The sequence below is a fragment of the Crassostrea angulata genome, chromosome 10, assembly GCF_025612915.1.
Source record: "Crassostrea angulata isolate pt1a10 chromosome 10, ASM2561291v2, whole genome shotgun sequence".
NCBI lineage: Eukaryota > Metazoa > Mollusca > Bivalvia > Ostreida > Ostreidae > Magallana > Magallana angulata.
The window spans coordinates 14,242,986-14,262,573 of record NC_069120.1 but is presented as its reverse complement, the minus strand read 5'-3'; the positions used below and the strand labels follow the sequence as shown (position 1 = coordinate 14,262,573).

The window sequence follows — 19,588 nt, the reverse complement described above, 5'->3', positions numbered from 1 at the left end:
TCATCTACCCTCGGGGACAAGCTAACATTTCGATGGCTCAGGCAAGGCACTAGACCAACAGAACCTTCAATTACACAGACTGGAATTGACAGGGAAGTGCGCGTTTTTGCCGTCCAAGACACGTGTTAGCATTGGTGCCTGTTAGCCGACCCTTCCCGACGTCGCATTTACGTGATTGTTTTTTGATTGGCGCTAAATGATTCGGTAATTCATGTTATTCCTTTGCTTTCTTGGACTTAAATGGAAAGACAGCATTTAGTGAAAATGTCATTGCATTTCATGGTTTCCTACTGAATTATTGCTAATATTGGGAACAAATAAACTGGTAGTCTTTCAGTTTATGGTTCAAGTATATGAAACGGTGTATGAAAAAAACTTCAATTAAATAACTATATTAATTGCAATCTCATATCTGAGGGAAAATAAAACAGAAGATACATTGGACATTCTACAATGTGCAAGGTAAGCAAATGTCTTATTCATGGTTCAAATTCCAGATCTTAGTTCGAAAATATTGGTGGACAAAAATACCAGAAATCAATACTTAATCCTTCATTTAAGAAAGGTTACGTAATGTCGCACTAATTGAATTGATTAGCACAAGAAGGCTTTTAGTCTCATCAACCTGCCTTCCTTAACGCATATTCATGAAGAAAATTAGTACAAAAGTTAAAAAAAGAAAGAATAAACGTTGAAAGATATTTTGCAATATTTTAAAATACCTATCGTGTAGAAGATCGAATCAATATTCCAGAACCGCCGTAATATGATAAAATATTAAAATACACTTTCACTATTTAAACCATGCATAGCTCTGCTTTCAAAAACCATTATGAACATACATGTATTGTGTACGTTGTCTGGTAAGAGATATCCTCTAATCTAATAGTCTATATTGCATTATGCCTTATATCTCTACTCATTATTCATTGTCCAGCCATAAAAACGTCGTAGATATTGATTTCACGGTTATCATCAGTACATAGGACCGTGTAATCCTGAATCAATTAACGTCATTCTAAGCTCATAAAATTAATTGATTTTATGTTCATTCTCAATGTGAAGCTACAAAGAAGAACATACTGCCTAATTCAATTGCACTTTTAGTCTGCTATTATACCCTCGTATATTTTCCTGTAGAAATGAAAGACATTCCACGATTAACAACCCCCACCCTCCCCTGTGGAAATTCTTAAGCTATAGCCAAATTTTCTCTTGTCAAGGATTTCCATTGATTATCAATTATTGACTGAAAGGCAGTTTTAAACAGCAAAATATTGAATGAAATTATAGATCAAAGTCACCTGATTGGTGTGTTTTTGAGTCACCGAATGTTCAATTTTTAATGAATTGTGAAAGTATATTCCAAATCACGGATACTTGAGATTAAAGTTTTATTCTCAAAACAAAAATTCTGTGTCCACAAAAATGTATCTAGTGGTACACTTCTGGGGCATTGTACATCTGTGTGTATTATGAACTCTAGAAGGAGCACCAGTGGCGTAAGAACTTAGATGAGCTCACTTTGTGTCTCAGTCTCGATTTTATTATATACTAGTATTATAAAGGGAAATAATTAGCGGAAAAGTAAGACTGAAATTAAAATCTTAATTTGATATTTCTTATCGCCTTACCAACAATGTTATTAACCAAACTTCGGCATGAGTCATGAGGAAATTTCTCTTTTTGAAAGACTTGATAAAAAAAACTTCGTTTGATCATATTAATAGGTTTTTTGATAATTTGAGCAGAATAAAATCGGTCTGGAGTGGGCAACAATAAGTCATTAAGACAACTTTCCCCAGTCTATGTTGTATAATTTATAAGTTTTGAACATACATGTACAATTGTATAAACTCTGTTTTCTCTCATTAATTATTGTTAGAATACAGTATAACATGATAGAGAATGCAACACATTACGAACCAAGTATAAAAAAAATCCACCTAAAGAAACAAAACATGACCTTTTTTTAATTTGATTATTTGTTTCTGACCTGGTGTGTCACAAAAAGGTGGATGAAATTAAAGTTTTTATCAAAACTAAAAGCATTGAATATTTTTTTATAATTAAAAAAAAATCGGTAACGGTAGGTATTTTGCGTCTCCTTAAACAGATACGGTGGGCCAATCCTATGGGTGAACGTTTCGATCGTTTTTATCAAACTTTGGTCAAATGATCTGGGAACTGCGCCCAGTAATTATGAAATATAATGGATTTGGGGTGCGTTTAATATGGTGGGGGATACTGTCATAGTTCGGCAAGGGAGGTTACTCTGGAGTAATATTAAATCTTCGGGGTGTAAGTCCTACTCTTTAGCTGGTGTTGCAGGTACAAGTATAAGAGGTGAATATAAGCCGCGACTCTACGAGACGAGCATCGTCGACTACATTTAACAATGATAAGCTTAATAAACCAAACTAATTACATTGTTCGTCTACTTTGTATTGCAATACGTTTCAAAAATATTGCGATTAAATGCATAAACAATGTATTGTATGGTATATCCTAGCGAAGGTTTGTATCTAATTCATTTGTAACTAAGCTAATGAATCACGGGTCATGATTTTGAACACATCGTTTAATCTATAATGAAAATAGACAAATCATCGTAATTCTTGACTATTTTAAATGATTGAAAAGATATTCCAGTGTTTGTTGAGCTTTCAAAGAGAAACAAATAGAATTAAATTATTGGCGTATATCATTCGAACAAAAATTCAGCAAAAGAGGAAACCCATATAAAAAAAAAATTCACTTAATTTGTTCCGCTGCCTAATTCATAAAATTTAAAGCTAAACTCAACTGTTGATGCGGATATACATGTAAGACAACTTTGGATATTAAGCTGAGAATGTTCGAATTCATCTAAAAAAAAAACCAAAAAAAAAAAACGCACAGCACAAAATTAACGACAGTCTCAGTCATTAATTATTCATAAAATGGCTGTGATGCGTTTTTCATGCCAGCTAAATCGGAAGAAAAATATGCATGGACATAAAAGATTTCAGACCCTAGATATCTGCATCGACTTTATTTTGAATCGGGATCGGACCTGTGAGAGTTCCATGGCTGCATTTGTTTCTAACGTTGAAACATTGACGTCTCTCTTTATTAATTAACACTAGCACTGTGTGTACTGCTATGTAGAAGAGTTGTTTCCAGAAGGGGTTATTTCTAAGGAGTCGTGTTTTCATCTGTCGCCATGTCTAAGGTAGGCATACAAAAGATGGGTTTTGTTTAGTCAAGAGTAAAAAAAAATCTATATCAGTTCGATGGTCGTAAGAAAACACTTTCCTTTGTAAAAATCGTCCTTTTATTTCATTATTTGTCTTCGGAGATATCGATTCATTTTTATCTTAAATCCAGGGATAAAGCGGTAATACATGTACACGGTTTGATTAGTTTTCCATCAGAAAAATTCTTTGGAATTATTTTCTATTTTACAATACTAGATTAATAAACGTATGAAATGCTGGATAACAAATGTTGGCATTGTACAGTATAGGATTTGGATATTATATTCAATGTCTCTTAGAATGAGTCGAAGAATATACAAGTTCTAGATTCCATAAAACTTTTCTTAAGACCTTTCTTTCCATTTCAATTCCATTTAAAGAATTCTACTGGTATTACGTACATCCGTCCCTCAGTATCATTGAAAATACATGTATATACACTGTATACATCTTTCAAAAAAATCTAAATGTTTGTATACATTGATGGGAGTTGTTGTTTAAAAATCTTCATTCAGTCTTAAAAGATTTGATGATCTTACATAAGATTTTCACCATATTAAGTTCTACTAAGTATTCTTTTTTCTGATCGTTATTGGGTATAACTGTACCGTGAGGCACGCTATATCAAAGCAAATCGGCAAGCTTAGGAAGCCTCACGAGACCATACACAACATTCTCCTGTCTGGGATTCCTCACGCAACAGATCGGCCTACAACTGCAATGGAGTGCAGACTAATGCCTTACATGAATGTCTTACATATCACCTACTGAGTGGTTTATGCCGATCCTTACAAAAATGCATCTGATGACGTAATAATGTCATGTGACTTACTTTGAATAATTGATGATCGAAGAATTGTTGTATAGGCAAATACTTTTGTGTATACCAAAAGAGTATTCAGATCAAAACACCCAAATACCACATGGAGCAATTAGTACATAAGTTTCTATGGTATATAATGAATTATACATCATGCATGTATTTTGGAAGTGTTTCTGAAATGAATATTTCATCTGCGAATATATTTTCATATACGAACATAATGCAGAGCAAAAAACGTAACGTGTGATTTGAGACTAGTGTGTAGTTGTGTGACTTTGTATCCAATGTTCATCATACTAGGAATATATAGAAGAAAATATCATGAAATACATAGGAACATATGCTTAGTCTTATAACTAAAACCGATTAAACACTTTTTATATCAAACTGAAGTTCCCCAAACGAATTTGTGAAAAGTGAAAACATTTCAAACACTTAAATCTCAATAATTATTTGTTATTTCTATATTGCGATGAGCAAAATTCGGTTTCTTACATTGGAACAATGTTCATGGATAGTCAGAAAACCATCCGTTGGTTGCTATATTATATCGTGTATTAAGGTCCTCATGATAAAGATAACACTTATATAATTACTATGTACATATGTATATACTATAGAATGTTAATGTAAACATTTTGGAATGTACTAGCGATCTGTGAGTACGTTAACCACGAAATCCACTTACATTGGACAACCATAAACAATGATGTAAAACAATCCTGTGCATTTCAAAAACATATACACACAAAATAATTTGTGTGCATGAAATGGCACGTTATTAACTGTAAAATGAAGAGAGAAAAGGTTCTTAATTATGTCAGTATGAATATATCATAATCTGAACAGGTAGACAAATACTGGAAACAATTGAAACAACATTTCTCTGCTTTCATTTAAAATGTCTTTGTCCAAAGCTATTAAGTATTTTATCAGGAGCTAAATGGCTACTGGTTTTTTTTAAACCATTGCATGTTGGCTCAATGCTATCACGTGTTTTCTCATATGCTTCTTGTATCGTCAGCTTATTTTATAGCAATTAACAAGACTTTTAATCCCACTGTAAATCTCACTGTCAACATTAATTGAGTTATTTAATCGATAAGTCTGGAGAAATGAATTTTGAACGAAGGAGACAAGAATTGCAGAGAGTGTTCGAATTGAGTTTTCGCTTTTCACAAATTCGGTTGGGGAATTTCTGTTTGATATAAAAACGTTTATTCGGTTCTAATTAAATTATAAGATCGGGCGTGTGTTCCTGGTATTGACAATGAACGTATTGATGAAATGATTCATGAGTCATGATATTATGTGATATTTATTGTACTTTTGTTTTGAATTTAAGGTAGCCTATATTATTAAACATATACAAAAGCTATACATGTATGTTGCGCCTTGACATGCAATACACTGTCGTAGCGTGTTATTTTCAATTAAATGTACCATCTACGTAATACTTCAATTAAAAACATGCGACTGCATTTGAAGGATCTCTATTTACACCAATTAAATTATTGTAAAAGACTGATTTATTTATTAAATGGGCATAAAAACAATATATTGCCATTTATGAAATCGCTCTTTTGCAATAACAACATGTACTTGTTTTATTGGTACAATTTGTAAACCATAAAAATAACTTAAAGGGGATTAGGAAAGTGAAAGACTTTCAAACCCCAATTTTCCAAAAAGCAAAATTGCCAATAACAGAGACGGCAGTGAGACGACTTCCTGCAGATGCGCAATATAAACACGTGATGAGTTTTGTCTTAATAAATACGATTGTTTACATTCTGTATAATTACTGACTAAAGGAATCGCTGGTTTCAATCAATTGCAAATTTGACCCATTTTTCCATCGCATTATACATTTTTTTAAGTTTATTAAGCATACATGTAGATTAATTCACGATTGATCGGAACATTAGTTTTGTTGGGGGTCAGGGTTGTATGGACCGACGTCAGACATCCAAACGGTTGTAGTTTTACTTTCCTTACTTTCCTTAAATATTTTCGGCTGTATCTTCTAATCAGCGAACTGATGAACTTTACCATAGCGTTCATAGTATCTGCTTCCCTCTTAAATTACCTTCAATTATAAATAATTATTTAGTTCTTTGATGGGTTATAAATGTATCAATTGCTACCTTTGCATCTGCATGAACCGCTAAAAAAAGTCTATTGTGTGAACGAAAGCTGTCTTGTTTTGGTTGATCATTACTCCGGTAAAAAAAGAAGTACAAAAAATTATACTATTATCAAATTTTGTTTTATTTTAGGTCGTCATTAGGTCGTTTTAATAAAGCTGTCCTTCTCATTAAGATTCTGATTTTCATGTTTGAAATCCGTTGTACATAAGTTGATCATTTGTTACATTGCTATGGCAAATTGAATCCAATTCAGTGACTGTAAATTTATTATTCATTGTACAAAACCTCTTTATGAGGTCGATCATTTCCCAAAACGTTTAGAAATTCAAAACTGTGGCTCTCAAGTCGGCGTCACAAACACTCACTGCATATTTACTGAATTTGAACGTCACGCAAGGAGACGTAGTGTATATTGTTTCCAATCGACCCTCGCTATGAACGGGTTTGGTGAGCATGAATCGATAGGTTTACACAGTGTACCAGCGACTTCAGAACATCTTCCTGTGTGGAATTAATGAATCTGTCGCGCACCGTTCTTCGTTATAATGCTTTTCGTCAGTAAAAAAGCGTTTTTCTCTCAATATTACATTGCATCCTTCAGATACCTAAATTTGTTCATGAGGAAATCGGATATATCTACATTTATCTTCTGTATTCTGCACATAAAAATCAATTATCTGCAAAGAGATGTAATGGACATAAGCAGCAATGACGGAGATGCTGCACCACATAAATTCTTTAACATTCCCAGAAAGAAACTGATGCGGTCTCATAATTTAATAATGAAACATTTATTGGTCTTTATTCTATGTTTTGGTCGGAGACCAAATAGTGGAGATCGATCTGCTGAGGATGCGATGACGTCACTCATTAAGAAATGTACATGACCAGTCCAATGTTGAAATCTGTCTTAGTGTAACTTCAATGCATACTAATTGTGAGGGTCTTAGACATAATTGATGGTTACTCTGGCAGACATTTAAGATAGAGTCTCTTCTATTCCATCTCACAAACTATCGGATATCTTTTCCTCCCAAGAGGATTATGCTCTGGACTTGAGACTTGTTAGCTGGTTGTAATGGCCTCGGACACGAGCAAGCCCAAGTTGAGAGTGATAGCCAATGCTTCGTCACATCAAAACGACGAAAATATTAACGATAATGTGAATGTGTCCGCGGAGTACGATGAAGCGACGATTCATAAGGTAAGAGACCTTAGATGTAGGTACAGCCATTTATAAAAACAACTCTAACCACGGGCGCGTGAGGCATGATAACCCACCCCATTTCCAATTTTATTATTTGGAAAAAGAAAAATGATGCTGACAATCATCGCTTACGAGATCTGATATCCATGGTATTGTATCGATACTGTAACTTATTCATCTCTGTTTAGGGTCTTGTTTTTAATCGTCTGACGAATAAAAAAAGTGCATGTGCCTGTAAATGGCTGACTTCTTAATGCGATCATTAACCAGTATTGGTCTAATAAAAAGTAAATATATTTGATCTTAATTGATGATCAATGATGAACTACTGTATTAAACAGATCGATAACGGCACGATTTATATTCAAAGGAGAACTGAAAGAAAATCAATCAAGGTCGTGGCATCGAAGTAAGCAACGTCTGCGAAATCCGAGTATATAAAAATGTTAAAGGGCATATAAACTACGAAGGTCCAACTGTAAAGCCTATATGATTTTGAAGTTCATGATAGGCGGATTTTGCACATCCTGGTTTTGTAGGATTTTCTATACATATTTATCCTTCAAATTCTTTCAAGAAAACTCCATTGACAACAAAACCTCTCTCTCTCTCTCTCTCTCTCTCTCTCGTGAGGCAATGTTAGCAAATTTTTTCATTATTTCAAGGAATGGATGTAAATATGTTTATCTTGATATTTCTAAAAACGAGACAGTTTCTTCGAAAGCCGTAGATCCTCAATTAAAGATCGCATTATAAATCTATTAAATGAATATGATTGTAGCACAGAGAAATTGCTCATTAAGTAAGTTTGCGAAATAAAAAGTTTGCGAAACAATAGATCTTGCAATTCCAACCAGTTTTTCTAATATGTTAAAGATTTTTCGTTTATAAAGCCCTAATGTGTAAACCTCATCAAGAGATATACTCTAGTATATGTGATACATTTAAATAAGTGACAAAGTAAAGAAAACCGGCAATCATTTCTTACGCCCACTTGATTTGTCAGAAACGAAATAGTTTTGGGGGTATATATACAGTACATTTTCATGATAAATCAGTCTATCAACAGATCCCCACATATTCCCATCATCAAAAATAAGTCTTCTGAGACTTTACAGATTCCATTATAAGATTGCGCACACAAATGGGCCTCGGCTTAATTGGAGGAGAAGGTCGCATGCGGTTTCCAGTTTTCCGTCTCGTGTTCTCCTTATCATATCGCAGAAAAGGCCATTTTTCGGTTGATGATAACTGAGATTTGAGCATTTGGCAAGAACATTTAGAAAGCAAGTTAAAGACAAATAGAATATCAGACTATATACGCAAATAGAATATCAGACTATATACGCCAACTTTACATCAACAATGCATCATCCAGTTGATAATGCTTATAATGCTTTGAAATATTGTCATGACGGCGAAAATCTAGATAAATGTACGTTGTTTCATATGCATAAAAAACCATTAATAGCTTATTGTGATATATTTATATAGAAAGGTTTAACAAGTGCTCTTAGTACGGTTTTTTGCAATTTTACGTCGTCATCGACTAAAGTCAGCTGTTTGTTTCTTGAATAGTGTATATCTAAACAATAAAATGCTTTTTTGGGAGTTGATTTTAATCAACTCTAGATCTCCTATGCAGTTACTCTGGCAAACCGAAAGTGAAACAGTGTTTGGACCTAAGCACAAATCATCATAAATTCGCTGTTATGAATTCTGAAGCACTGTTTTTCAAGGAAACTTATTTATAAATACCGTGATAAAAGTCAGATTTTAAATGGTAGGAACAATTTAGATATTTTTGTAATTGTATGTATTCCTACGCTAGAGAATACTATTATAGTCTCGTTCAACCAGACGATCGCCGGTTTCCGTAAATTTTCGACAAGCAGAGAATCTGTCTTGCTTGTCGGAGATTAACGGAGAAAGCCAAGCGTCTGGTTGAACGAAACTAGAGTCCAGTATTTCTTGGATCTATACAATTTTTCAGAAATATTTCGATTACTGATACATACATGTACCTTGATGGAATTAATATTATCTTTAAATATTACACGACATGATTCACATGGGTTTTATCGAAATTATTTTCAGAAAAGTCCGAGTATTCATATTATAAAAAAATGTGCGTAATTCAAATACATTCATGTATAAGCAGAGACATAAATATTTATGTCTCTGGTATAAGAAACTACTTACCGTGCAAAATAACGTATCGTTGATTCTAAAATAAATAATAATCGATAAAATCAAAAATCAACTCCCGTCAGTACTTCAGTACTTTGATTGGTGATTCATTCATGCTATGAAGGTAGCGAGATTGCAGAAAAAATACCCGCGTTTGCAATTTATTGAACAGTCCACTAATCATAAAAACTTTTGACAGTCCACAATATACATGTACATCAAATTATCATGAGCATATATGTATATGATAATAGTTGTGTATTCTTTCTTGGACAGACTATCTTGGTGGGGGACAGCGGGGTCGGAAAGACGTCGCTCCTCGTGCAGTTCGATCAGGGGAGGTTCCAAGCTGGCTCGTTCTCTGCCACGGTCGGAATAGGATTCACCGTGAGTCAAACTACGTCACATCATCACCCAATTATAATTATATTGCCGATTCTCTGAAAATTAAACATCTCTCTCTCTCTCTCTCTCTCTCTCTCTCTCTCTCTCTCTCTCTCTGATATATTTTTATGACAAAAAGGGAAGTTGATACATGACTAATGTAAATTAATACTAAGCAATGGTGACATCGGCAAGCTGATGAACCATTTTCTAGTTTATGTAAAGTACATGTACTTCCAAACTAGCTGTTTGCTGTATGTGCAACATGAACATTCTCAATAATGCATTTTGAATGTCAAGAATTTTTAATATATATTTGACAATTCAATGCAATTAGTTCAAAAATAATTCTACACCTAATTTATACATTAAAATACCGTATCCCTAAGGCATGCAAGCATGCTCACAAATTGATCTACAAATCATCAAAGCATTTGGAGAAAAAAATAACTATCTTTTTCACTGATGAATTAATCCAGGAAAAAAAGAGAGTCTTTCCTTCACTCTAATTGAGTTTCGGGCTTTGTTATTCTTGGGTTTCTATGTACATTAGATACCTCCAAGGAATCTTGTACAAAGCATCGAGTTTCCAACGTTGTTGATCAAGCCTAATGACAAACCAAACAAAGTCTCCGAGCACGGCAGGGTGACAGATCACCGTTAATTTCTCATGCCAGTTTTGATGGAAATGCTTTAAGTCAGTTTGTGTTGTTAGAGCCTTCTGATCGAAGTATGGATTTTCTGTATGCTGAGACTATAGTTAACAGTAACAGACAAAGGAAAAAATCTCTCTCTCTCTCTCTCTCTCTCTCTCTCTCTCTCTCTCTCTCTCTCTCTCTCTCTCTCTCTCTCTCTCTCTCCTTTGTACAAGACATACGTTTTATGGCATAGGTTGTTACATATTCAAATAATGTTATGGTACGTTTACATATGTAAAGTACATTGACAATATACATGTATATATAATAGAATTTTACTAACAAGTAAAAAAAAAACCCCAGAGAATTTCTCTTAATTTCATGAATTTTAAAAGCTAGGTGGAGACTCTTACCCAAATTACACAGTTTTTTTTTCAAAATTTTACTTAATAATTGTATAAATTTATGAACAGAAGTTTTTTCCAGTAATATTACTTTATATATTTTACCCTAGTTTCTCTATTCTGTCTACATATCGAAAAAAAATGGAATTCATTTTCAATAACAGAACAAAATTTACATATAAATGTATATACATGTATAATAAATTTCAAACGTCTTTCCTTTGGTACAATCGTGTGTCGTCCACTTTCCATAGCAAGTCTATGAGATGACAATCTAATTCCAGCAATGTTTTTCTTATATGTAAAAGGTATTGATTTTGTTAAAAATATTGTAATTAAAACTGATCAATAGTATGCATGTAAAAATAACATCGAGATGAGGAATGAATATGTTCTACGAGTTGTTGAATAAAGTGATCAATGATTCTTTGCTTAATTATAGGGAAATAGGTTGCACCGCGTTTATATTCTTGCTCATATATATATATATATATATATATATATATATATATATATATATATATATATATATATATATATATATATATATATATATATATATATGCCCTAGACCAAATTAAAACGTTTATTTTTAATTACATTAACCAACATTATTAGATTGTACCTGTTAATATAGTTAACAACCCTGCAGGAAGAAAACATTTTCTTTTCTTTAAATGTTAATATATATAGCAAATTCAGATTTTTTTTCCTGACAATAATTTCCTCATATTTCTTTCTTTATTTAAATTTCCTGAATTTAAGTTCATGATTGTATTCTGTCATCAAATGATTTCATTAAAGAGAAATAAAATAAATGGGGAGGGGCCGGGCTAATTTTGAATTTTAATCCTGGAAAACTCAAATGTTTTACATTGTTTTTATTCGAAAAAAGCTAGCTAAACGTCATTTAATAACAGCTAGAACCTTTATTTCAATACATATGTTTAATATTTAATCATGCGTGTAATACAAAACCTAATAGACTTAACCATTTTTGCTATTTACAATTCTTTATTTTTTATTGGTTCTTTTTCCGAAACCAATGTAAAGAGGAGAAGTTTTATCCTTTAGATCCGCAATTAAGTTACTGCTTCTCAAACACATAGGAGTGGATTCGGAACATCAAATCTGAATAAGTTGTTATTAAAGACCGAGCATCGTTTTTTTATGCGCAGATCCAGAATTTTTTAATTTCCCCGGGGAGGGGGGTTGGGGTTGAGAAATATTCGAGTTTGCCAGTTTGCTTGGGGAGTCCGAGGCATATTTTCGGTAATTTTACTGTGTATTTTAAGTAATTTGAATTTTCGGGGGTGCAGGGGGGGGGGGGTCCGCCTCCAAAACTAGCAAAGGTGGGGAAGAGCGCTGGTCGCTGCTGCTTTTTAATTAAATTTGTAAATTTATAAAAAAAAAAAAAAAGGAAAGGACCCACCCCCCCGATGGTACGAGGCATATTTTCGGTAATTTTACTGTGTAAATTTAAGTAATTTGAATTTTCGGGGGTGGGGGGGGGGGGGGGGGTCCGCCTCCAAAACTGGCAAAGGTGGGGAAGAGCGCTGGCCGCTGCGCTGTTTTTAATTAAATTTGTAAATTGATATTAAAAAATGTCTGTTGAGAGAAAAAGTGGTAGGGGCCGGAGGGAAAGGACACCCCCCCCCCCCCCCCGATGGTACGTGTTTACAGTATTGTGAATTTACATTGCGGTATGGTGAAAATTTACATTGATATTTGGAATATTTGATTGTGTAGAAAGTGATATGGCTTTAACATACGAACAGGTTCCTAGTAGTCACAGAAACCAAATTGTTGTTAATAATTGATTAACTTTTGTTACTGAATCAGCATAAAACATTGAGATAACGATACATCATAACCTGACGCATAAAAGTCGTGGAGTTTGTTACATGTTTATAATAAAGCTTATGAATTCGAGAGTGGTGTATTGTTGTGTAACTCATATTTGCAAGGATGAATATATGCTAGTCGGATTTGCATGGTATGCAGTATAGCTTTAATCCGGACAATTAACGATTCGGTTCTTGGTGACTGTATTATACACTGCAAGAAGCAATTTACATAACCGTGATGGTTCAAGTCGTTTCCGAATTTGATGCTAAAAAGCATATTAACATATGACTTTCTACTTAAAGCATGACAAGATTGGGAAAAACGATATTTCTAGACCATGTTGGGAATACTATGCAGTAGTTTGTCATTTGTGGTTTTGAATAATTTAGTGTTTTTTCTATCTCTGCCATTAATTCAAGTCGTCAATTGAGCATCTGCACCTGAGAGTGATCACTGCACTTTTCTGCCTGTCTTCTATTAAGCAGGTTGTACTGTTGAGGGCAATGATGTAGGAGTCGATCTGTTATGGCGTTTGCTCAGTTCCAGTTCCTTTATTCCTATGCTTTGAATATATTGCTTCTTTACACTCGGATAAAAGGGGGCTTTTGACGATTTATCCCCGCGTGTGATGTTAACGCAACGCCACGGTTATTTTACGCGAAATTTAGACAATAATCTGCAAATTAGCGCTACTGATTCGGTTTCGATGAGTGACCGTACGAAGTATCTATAGAGGACAAGTGTGTCTATAGAAACAGAAGACACCAGACGAATATCCGTTGATATTATTATACATAGGACACGAATGAAAGCGTTCTGTAATCTTTCTTAAAGTTTCCAATTTTTAAGATCTCAGATATCTTCACTTCATCAGCTGGACCAGCTCTATGTCGTGGAATATGAATAATTTTTTCAACAATGAAGAAAACGACCTCGGAAACTTCAGTGGCCCGTGTTATGAGGTAAGATTTGAATGGAGAGAGAAAGAGAGAGAGAGAGATTATTTTTAAATGTTTATAATTATTTTTCCCATTATTCCTGAAGTTTACAAGTATGACAGTCTTGATTATACCGATTACATTAATATTTACATGTATATTTAGAAATCGTAAGCATCATCAAAATCCTGTATGTGTTAGAACTTTCAACATTTCAAAAGCTGATCGAATTTCACTTTTATCTCAGTTTTATCATGTTGTTCCTTTACTAGTGCTAGTGAGATTGAATTTTACAATTTTATGTAGTTTGACTGGGGTCATACAAATGGAATATTTATGGAAGATTTTATTTGATAAAGAATCAGTGGGTTTTTTTTTTAATTAGGCAGAAACCGTGCATCGATGTAGAAATACGCCAATAACATTAACTATTTCTTAACAAAATAAAATGAAAATTAATTCGCGTTAGATTGAAACACAAAATGTTCTTGAAAAGGACATGTACATGTATAATCACTGCGGAAAGGAGCATAATATCATACATGTTTATGCGTCTGCTTTGCAATTGATTATTCATTATTTCGTCAGTTTAATTTCTTTCATGGTTGCAAAATATATCCTCTAATATAGCAGAAATTGGTAATTTTAATACATATATGGTACGTTATATAATTATATAACGTTATGCCTTCTTGAGAATATTCTTTTTTATAGTTATCATAATAATTACTACATGTATTTATTAATAAGATTTTTAATTACTTGAAACATGTGGAGAAGTGATAAAATGTCTATCTTCTTCGTCCAGGAAGATAATAAATAACAACACATTTTATTCGTCTTTGCTTTAGGATACTAAAATTGTTTTGACACTTACCCGATTTTCGGTCATTGAAAGGGGGATAACTCTAATATAATACATAGGATCAGAACCTGTTGCAAATGTTTGACGTCATCAAAATTCGCCATGAACTGAACAAGTCTGAGAGAAGAACAAACTTTAAAACGTTAACGTAATGTCACGTCTTAGTTTTGTAAATGTGACATAACTAATTCATTATGGGAAAGGATAGATCGAATGGCACCGACGCTACTGTGCACAATGGCGTCAAGCAACAGCCAAATCGCCAAATGTCAACTGAGCTATACGATATTTCATCAAAGGTACAGTCTCTTGTTTATAAATAGCCACATCTGTCGCGTGTCACACGCGTGTGCAAAACGTCAACAAACAGCATTATGCTGTTTTGAAAATGAATTAACTGTAGGCTGTAGACCTAAAATAAATGCTGAGATAGGCCTACATGTAAATGTAAGATCGGCAAGCAGGTAGGAAACACTGTCTGCATGAATGAGAACGTGTGTTACACTTGTCTTTTTCAGCAAACTATCTCAAACACAGGACCGCTGAACTTTTATCCCCCCCCCCCCACCCCACCCCATGAAAATGAGATTTTAATGTAACATATATAAGGCTCACCTTTCTGAACAATTAATTTAACAACAATAAATGCTTGTGGTGTTATAATTATACAGTAATGTTTATGCCCTTATTTATTAAACAGAAAAGCTGTACGTAGGCCTACATGAAATTATATAATGCTAGTATTTTTTTTGAAAATATATATTAATAACTATTTCACCTTGTTATGTTATATTCCTGCTTAACAGCAGCATATAATTATAAGTACATGTAGCTATTGTAAACATACTAAATACTAGACATTGTCAATATATGTGTTATCTTCTTCATGCCTTTGATGAAGTCAACACTCGATCATATATATGAAAGAGATCAATAATTTAAAGATCAGTTTCCATGGATATACCTTGTACATGTATGTAATTACACACGTCATGTGTAAACGTTAGCACAAAAAGAACTAATCCACAGTGTATTCCTCATTAGAAATATAAACATGTAAATTCAAAGTACATTTAGTTTCATTAACTAGATATGATTTTTTAAACTATATAAAAGTGGCTGCTTCCTTGATCTACGTTTCATTTTAATCAGTAAACTGTGAAGTTTATATCGATAAGATATAAATGAAGTAATTAATGGCCTAATGGGTTACAGTTTTGGATTATCATCGTACAGCAATGTTAGAGATGACAGTATGTATGAGATTTGCAATATTAATGGTCAACATTTGGGAGTAAGAAAGCCTTGAACCAGAGATGAGATATATCAATGTACACGTAATTAGTCCACAGTGAAAGTAGAACTCATTTGACAGCTGATCAATGTGATTTAATTAATTCCTTTGTGTACAGGTGATGTTGATAGGAGACAGTGGAGTAGGCAAGACTTGTCTGTTGGTTCGATTTAAAGATGGTGCTTTTCTCTCTGGCAGTTTTATCTCCACTGTTGGCATAGACTTCAGGGTGAGTCCATTACCAGATATTGAAAATGAATTCCTGACTTAGTATTTAATCATTTAGACATATTTTAGATATCCTGTTTTCTACCTTCTGTTAAGAAAGTTTCAGTTTACATATGCAATTTATGTACTTTGAAATGTATTTCTGTGTATTTTTTAAGAACATCATAATAACAGTTCTTGTAATGCCCTGGTATTTATATGGCCAGGAAACAAATTAATGTTTGTCATAACTGACCTTTATCTTAATTTCTAACGACCCTCCTCTCTCATGTCTCTTTTGTCACTCTGTTACTCTAATGACACCATGCATTCACTCATTTGTTACAAAATTTCGAAGACATTTTTATTGGTTTTTTTCCCCATCAATATTCAAACAAAGATACATTTGTACATATGAGTGAGAGCAGTACAATTGTGTCATCTCACCTTGACGTACATGTACCCTGTAACCTTGACTTCGATATCTCTTAATTTGCATAGTACAATTAACAAAGCTTCTAAGAAAGTGCTTTATATAGATTATTACATTGCATTTTTGATATCACATCCTATATATAAATATATATATATATATATATATATATATATATATATATATATATATATATATATATATATATATATATATATATATATATATATATATATATATATATATATATATATATATATATATATATATATATATATATATATATAGCAACCGAGAGCTATATAAAAATGCCATGTCATGATTTCTATATTGTATGCTTATAAAAATTTTCAAAGAATACCGGTAAGTACCGGTAATAAAAACATCATGTGAATTGATTCTTGTCTCTTATAAACTTTCCTTATGCGCCAGCTGTTTGTATACCAAGTTGACATCATAATTTTTTGACGTCATACTCAGACGTGAATTGAACGATGCATACCGATATTTACATCATAATAGCTGATTAACAGAAAAGGGTGCGTAAAAACAATCAAAAATTTTATTACACACCTCTAGGGTTTATTACACATGCACTGGTAGGCAACTTTTCAATTTATATTGCACAGGGTGGAAAAGGGTATATTTTCTATATAAGTATATGATGAGATTTCAAATTATAGTAAGATATATTTTTTAGAACAATAGACTTTGTCATTATTTCGACCTTGAACTTTTCATTTACATTAAGATTTGTTCTAACTGTGTTCACCAAACTTCATATAGGCTGTGCAAAGTTAATTCTATGTGTAATGTCCCCTTTGCTTGAAGGTTCAGGGGATATTGTCATTTTGAAAAAAGAAAAAAAAACTATTTTTTTTATATTGTCTTTATACTGGCAGGACAGATCATTTAACAACTAGTGTACAAGTAAACTTGAAATCTCAGTAATCTAATGTTACATCAATGAATAAAAACCACTTATTTGAAAACGTTGCTTGTTTAAATAGTACTGCTTAGGTGTAGAATATCCCTTACCAAAGTAAAATTATTGCTGCAACAATGCCGCAATATTGCGGCTATATTGCAGCAACACATTTTTGTTACCAGAAACCAGATTTTGAGACTAGTGAAATGTTGCCGCTAGCTGCAACAACTTCTGGTAACATTTTGGCAATACTGCTGGAGTGTTGCCACTAGCGGCAATAACTTCTGGCAACATTCTGGCAATACTATTAGAGTTATTTCTGTAAAAAATTATATTAACATGCACCTAGAATATTGCCACTAGCTGCAACGACTTCTGGTAATATTCTGGCTACACTCAGTATCATACTGCCAGAAATAAATTTCTGGTAACATCTACATGACATTGTATTAGATCATTTAAATCATGAACTAATTTATACATAATATATATGATTTGATCTGGCAATACTGCTAGGCATCATATTTGATTTCTGCTTTAATTGTAATTTAAGGATCGGGAAGCCGAGCAGTGGAGGGGAGTTACAAAATTGTCAATTAATTATTTAGATATGATTTCATGCAGTTATAACACCTCAAAATTTGCCAGAAGTTTACCACAAACTTTTCTTTTTCCTCTGATTTATTATGCTTACCGAGCTTGCAAAAGCTTTCGCAGAATTTAGACTTATAAAATTTTACACATTCAGCACAAGTCTTAACTGTCAATTATAATTGCATGAATTGCTTTTGTATACATATTTTTCCCCCCCAAAAATTAATAAGTTGAAAAAATTAAATCTAATAAATATTTTATGATTAAAGTCTTATTCTAAGAAAGTCTCAATTAAAAAAATCCAGTGATATTCCCTTCAATCGCATATAACTGTTATGCATGCCAGGTAACGATGACTGTTTGAACCCCCCCCCCCCCCCCAACTAATGTTTTACGTACATACCGACCTGTCTGTTCTTTTGTAACGGTATATTCTTTTTCATTAAGTTAAAATATCAGTCTACTTAGATTTGAATATCCAAACTGCTCGATGCATGTTGAATATTAAGAATTTTCGTATGCTGTTTGTTTCCACTTTTACTTTCGTTTCAATGTTAAGTTACGCGCGCGCTGATTGGTCGATCAAATCGCTAGCCGCCAATTTTCACATTCGAAGCTGCCATGTTGTCTGCCATCGAGCCTCCTGCCATCACTGGAGATAGTGAAATGAATGAAATACGGGAATTATCTGTAAACAAGGTTAAAAAATACACTGTCAATGGAGTGTTTATCTGTAAAAAAAAAATCAACGGCTGAACTGAGGACGAATCTGAGTGAACGAATCGAGTGTTGACATCCCTGCACCATCTGCATGAGCACGTTTTTGAAAAAGTAAGTTTAGCAATAAAAATATATTCATTGAATGGCAGTTTAAACATGTTTGTTATAAGAATATAAACCGAAAGACTGCGATCTACCATTATACCAATGGGTTTAACACTGCATGTTTAAGAACAATGCGCGGATCTAGAATTTTATTGGGGGGGTTCGACGGTTATTTGAGTTTGCCAGGGGAAAGGGGTCCGAGGCATATTTTTGGTAATTTTATAATGTAATTTAAAAAAAATTGAAGGGGGAGGGGGTCTGGACCCCCCCCCCCCCCCCTTGAAACTGCTTAAAATCTTAAAACAATTTCCAATTTGCTTATATGAAATCCATTTATATTCACAGTAGGTCTGCGCTGGGTTACACAGACCTGAAGAAAACCATGAAAAAAGCTGTCACCTTACTGATTAAATGAATGGTGGAACTGGCAACCAAAAAAGAATGATGACGTAATTTGTTTAAGATTATGGAGAGGAACATATACACTACAGTGCGGAATTCCAATGTGGATATTGTTGTGAATTCCAATGTGGATATTGTTGTGATATTCTAATAGCTGTTTTTGTGATTGTTTATGTGTGAAATAAGAATGCCCACGATGCTGTCAAAAAAAGGACATTT

General features: G+C 33.3%; 1 protein-coding gene across 7 annotated transcripts in view; it reads left to right on the top strand.

The window, feature by feature from the left end:
• The first annotated feature begins 64 nt into the window (after positions 1-64).
• Positions 65-19,588, top strand: part of LOC128164647 (ras-related protein Rab-37-like) — a 28,104-nt gene continuing 8,580 nt past the window's right edge. The window contains exons 1-2 of one of the 7 annotated variants that reach the window (XM_052828603.1): positions 65-462; positions 9,886-9,996. In XM_052828603.1, coding sequence (XP_052684563.1) covers positions 454-462; positions 9,886-9,996 — 120 coding nt within the window. In that variant the 5' untranslated portion in view covers positions 65-453. Of the gene's footprint in view, positions 463-3,055; positions 3,215-7,083; positions 7,417-9,885; positions 9,997-12,804; positions 13,846-14,734; positions 14,986-16,098; positions 16,210-19,588 lie in introns of those variants that run through there. The other 6 variants (XM_052828604.1, XM_052828598.1, XM_052828597.1 and 3 more) reach the window with 6 other exon arrangements.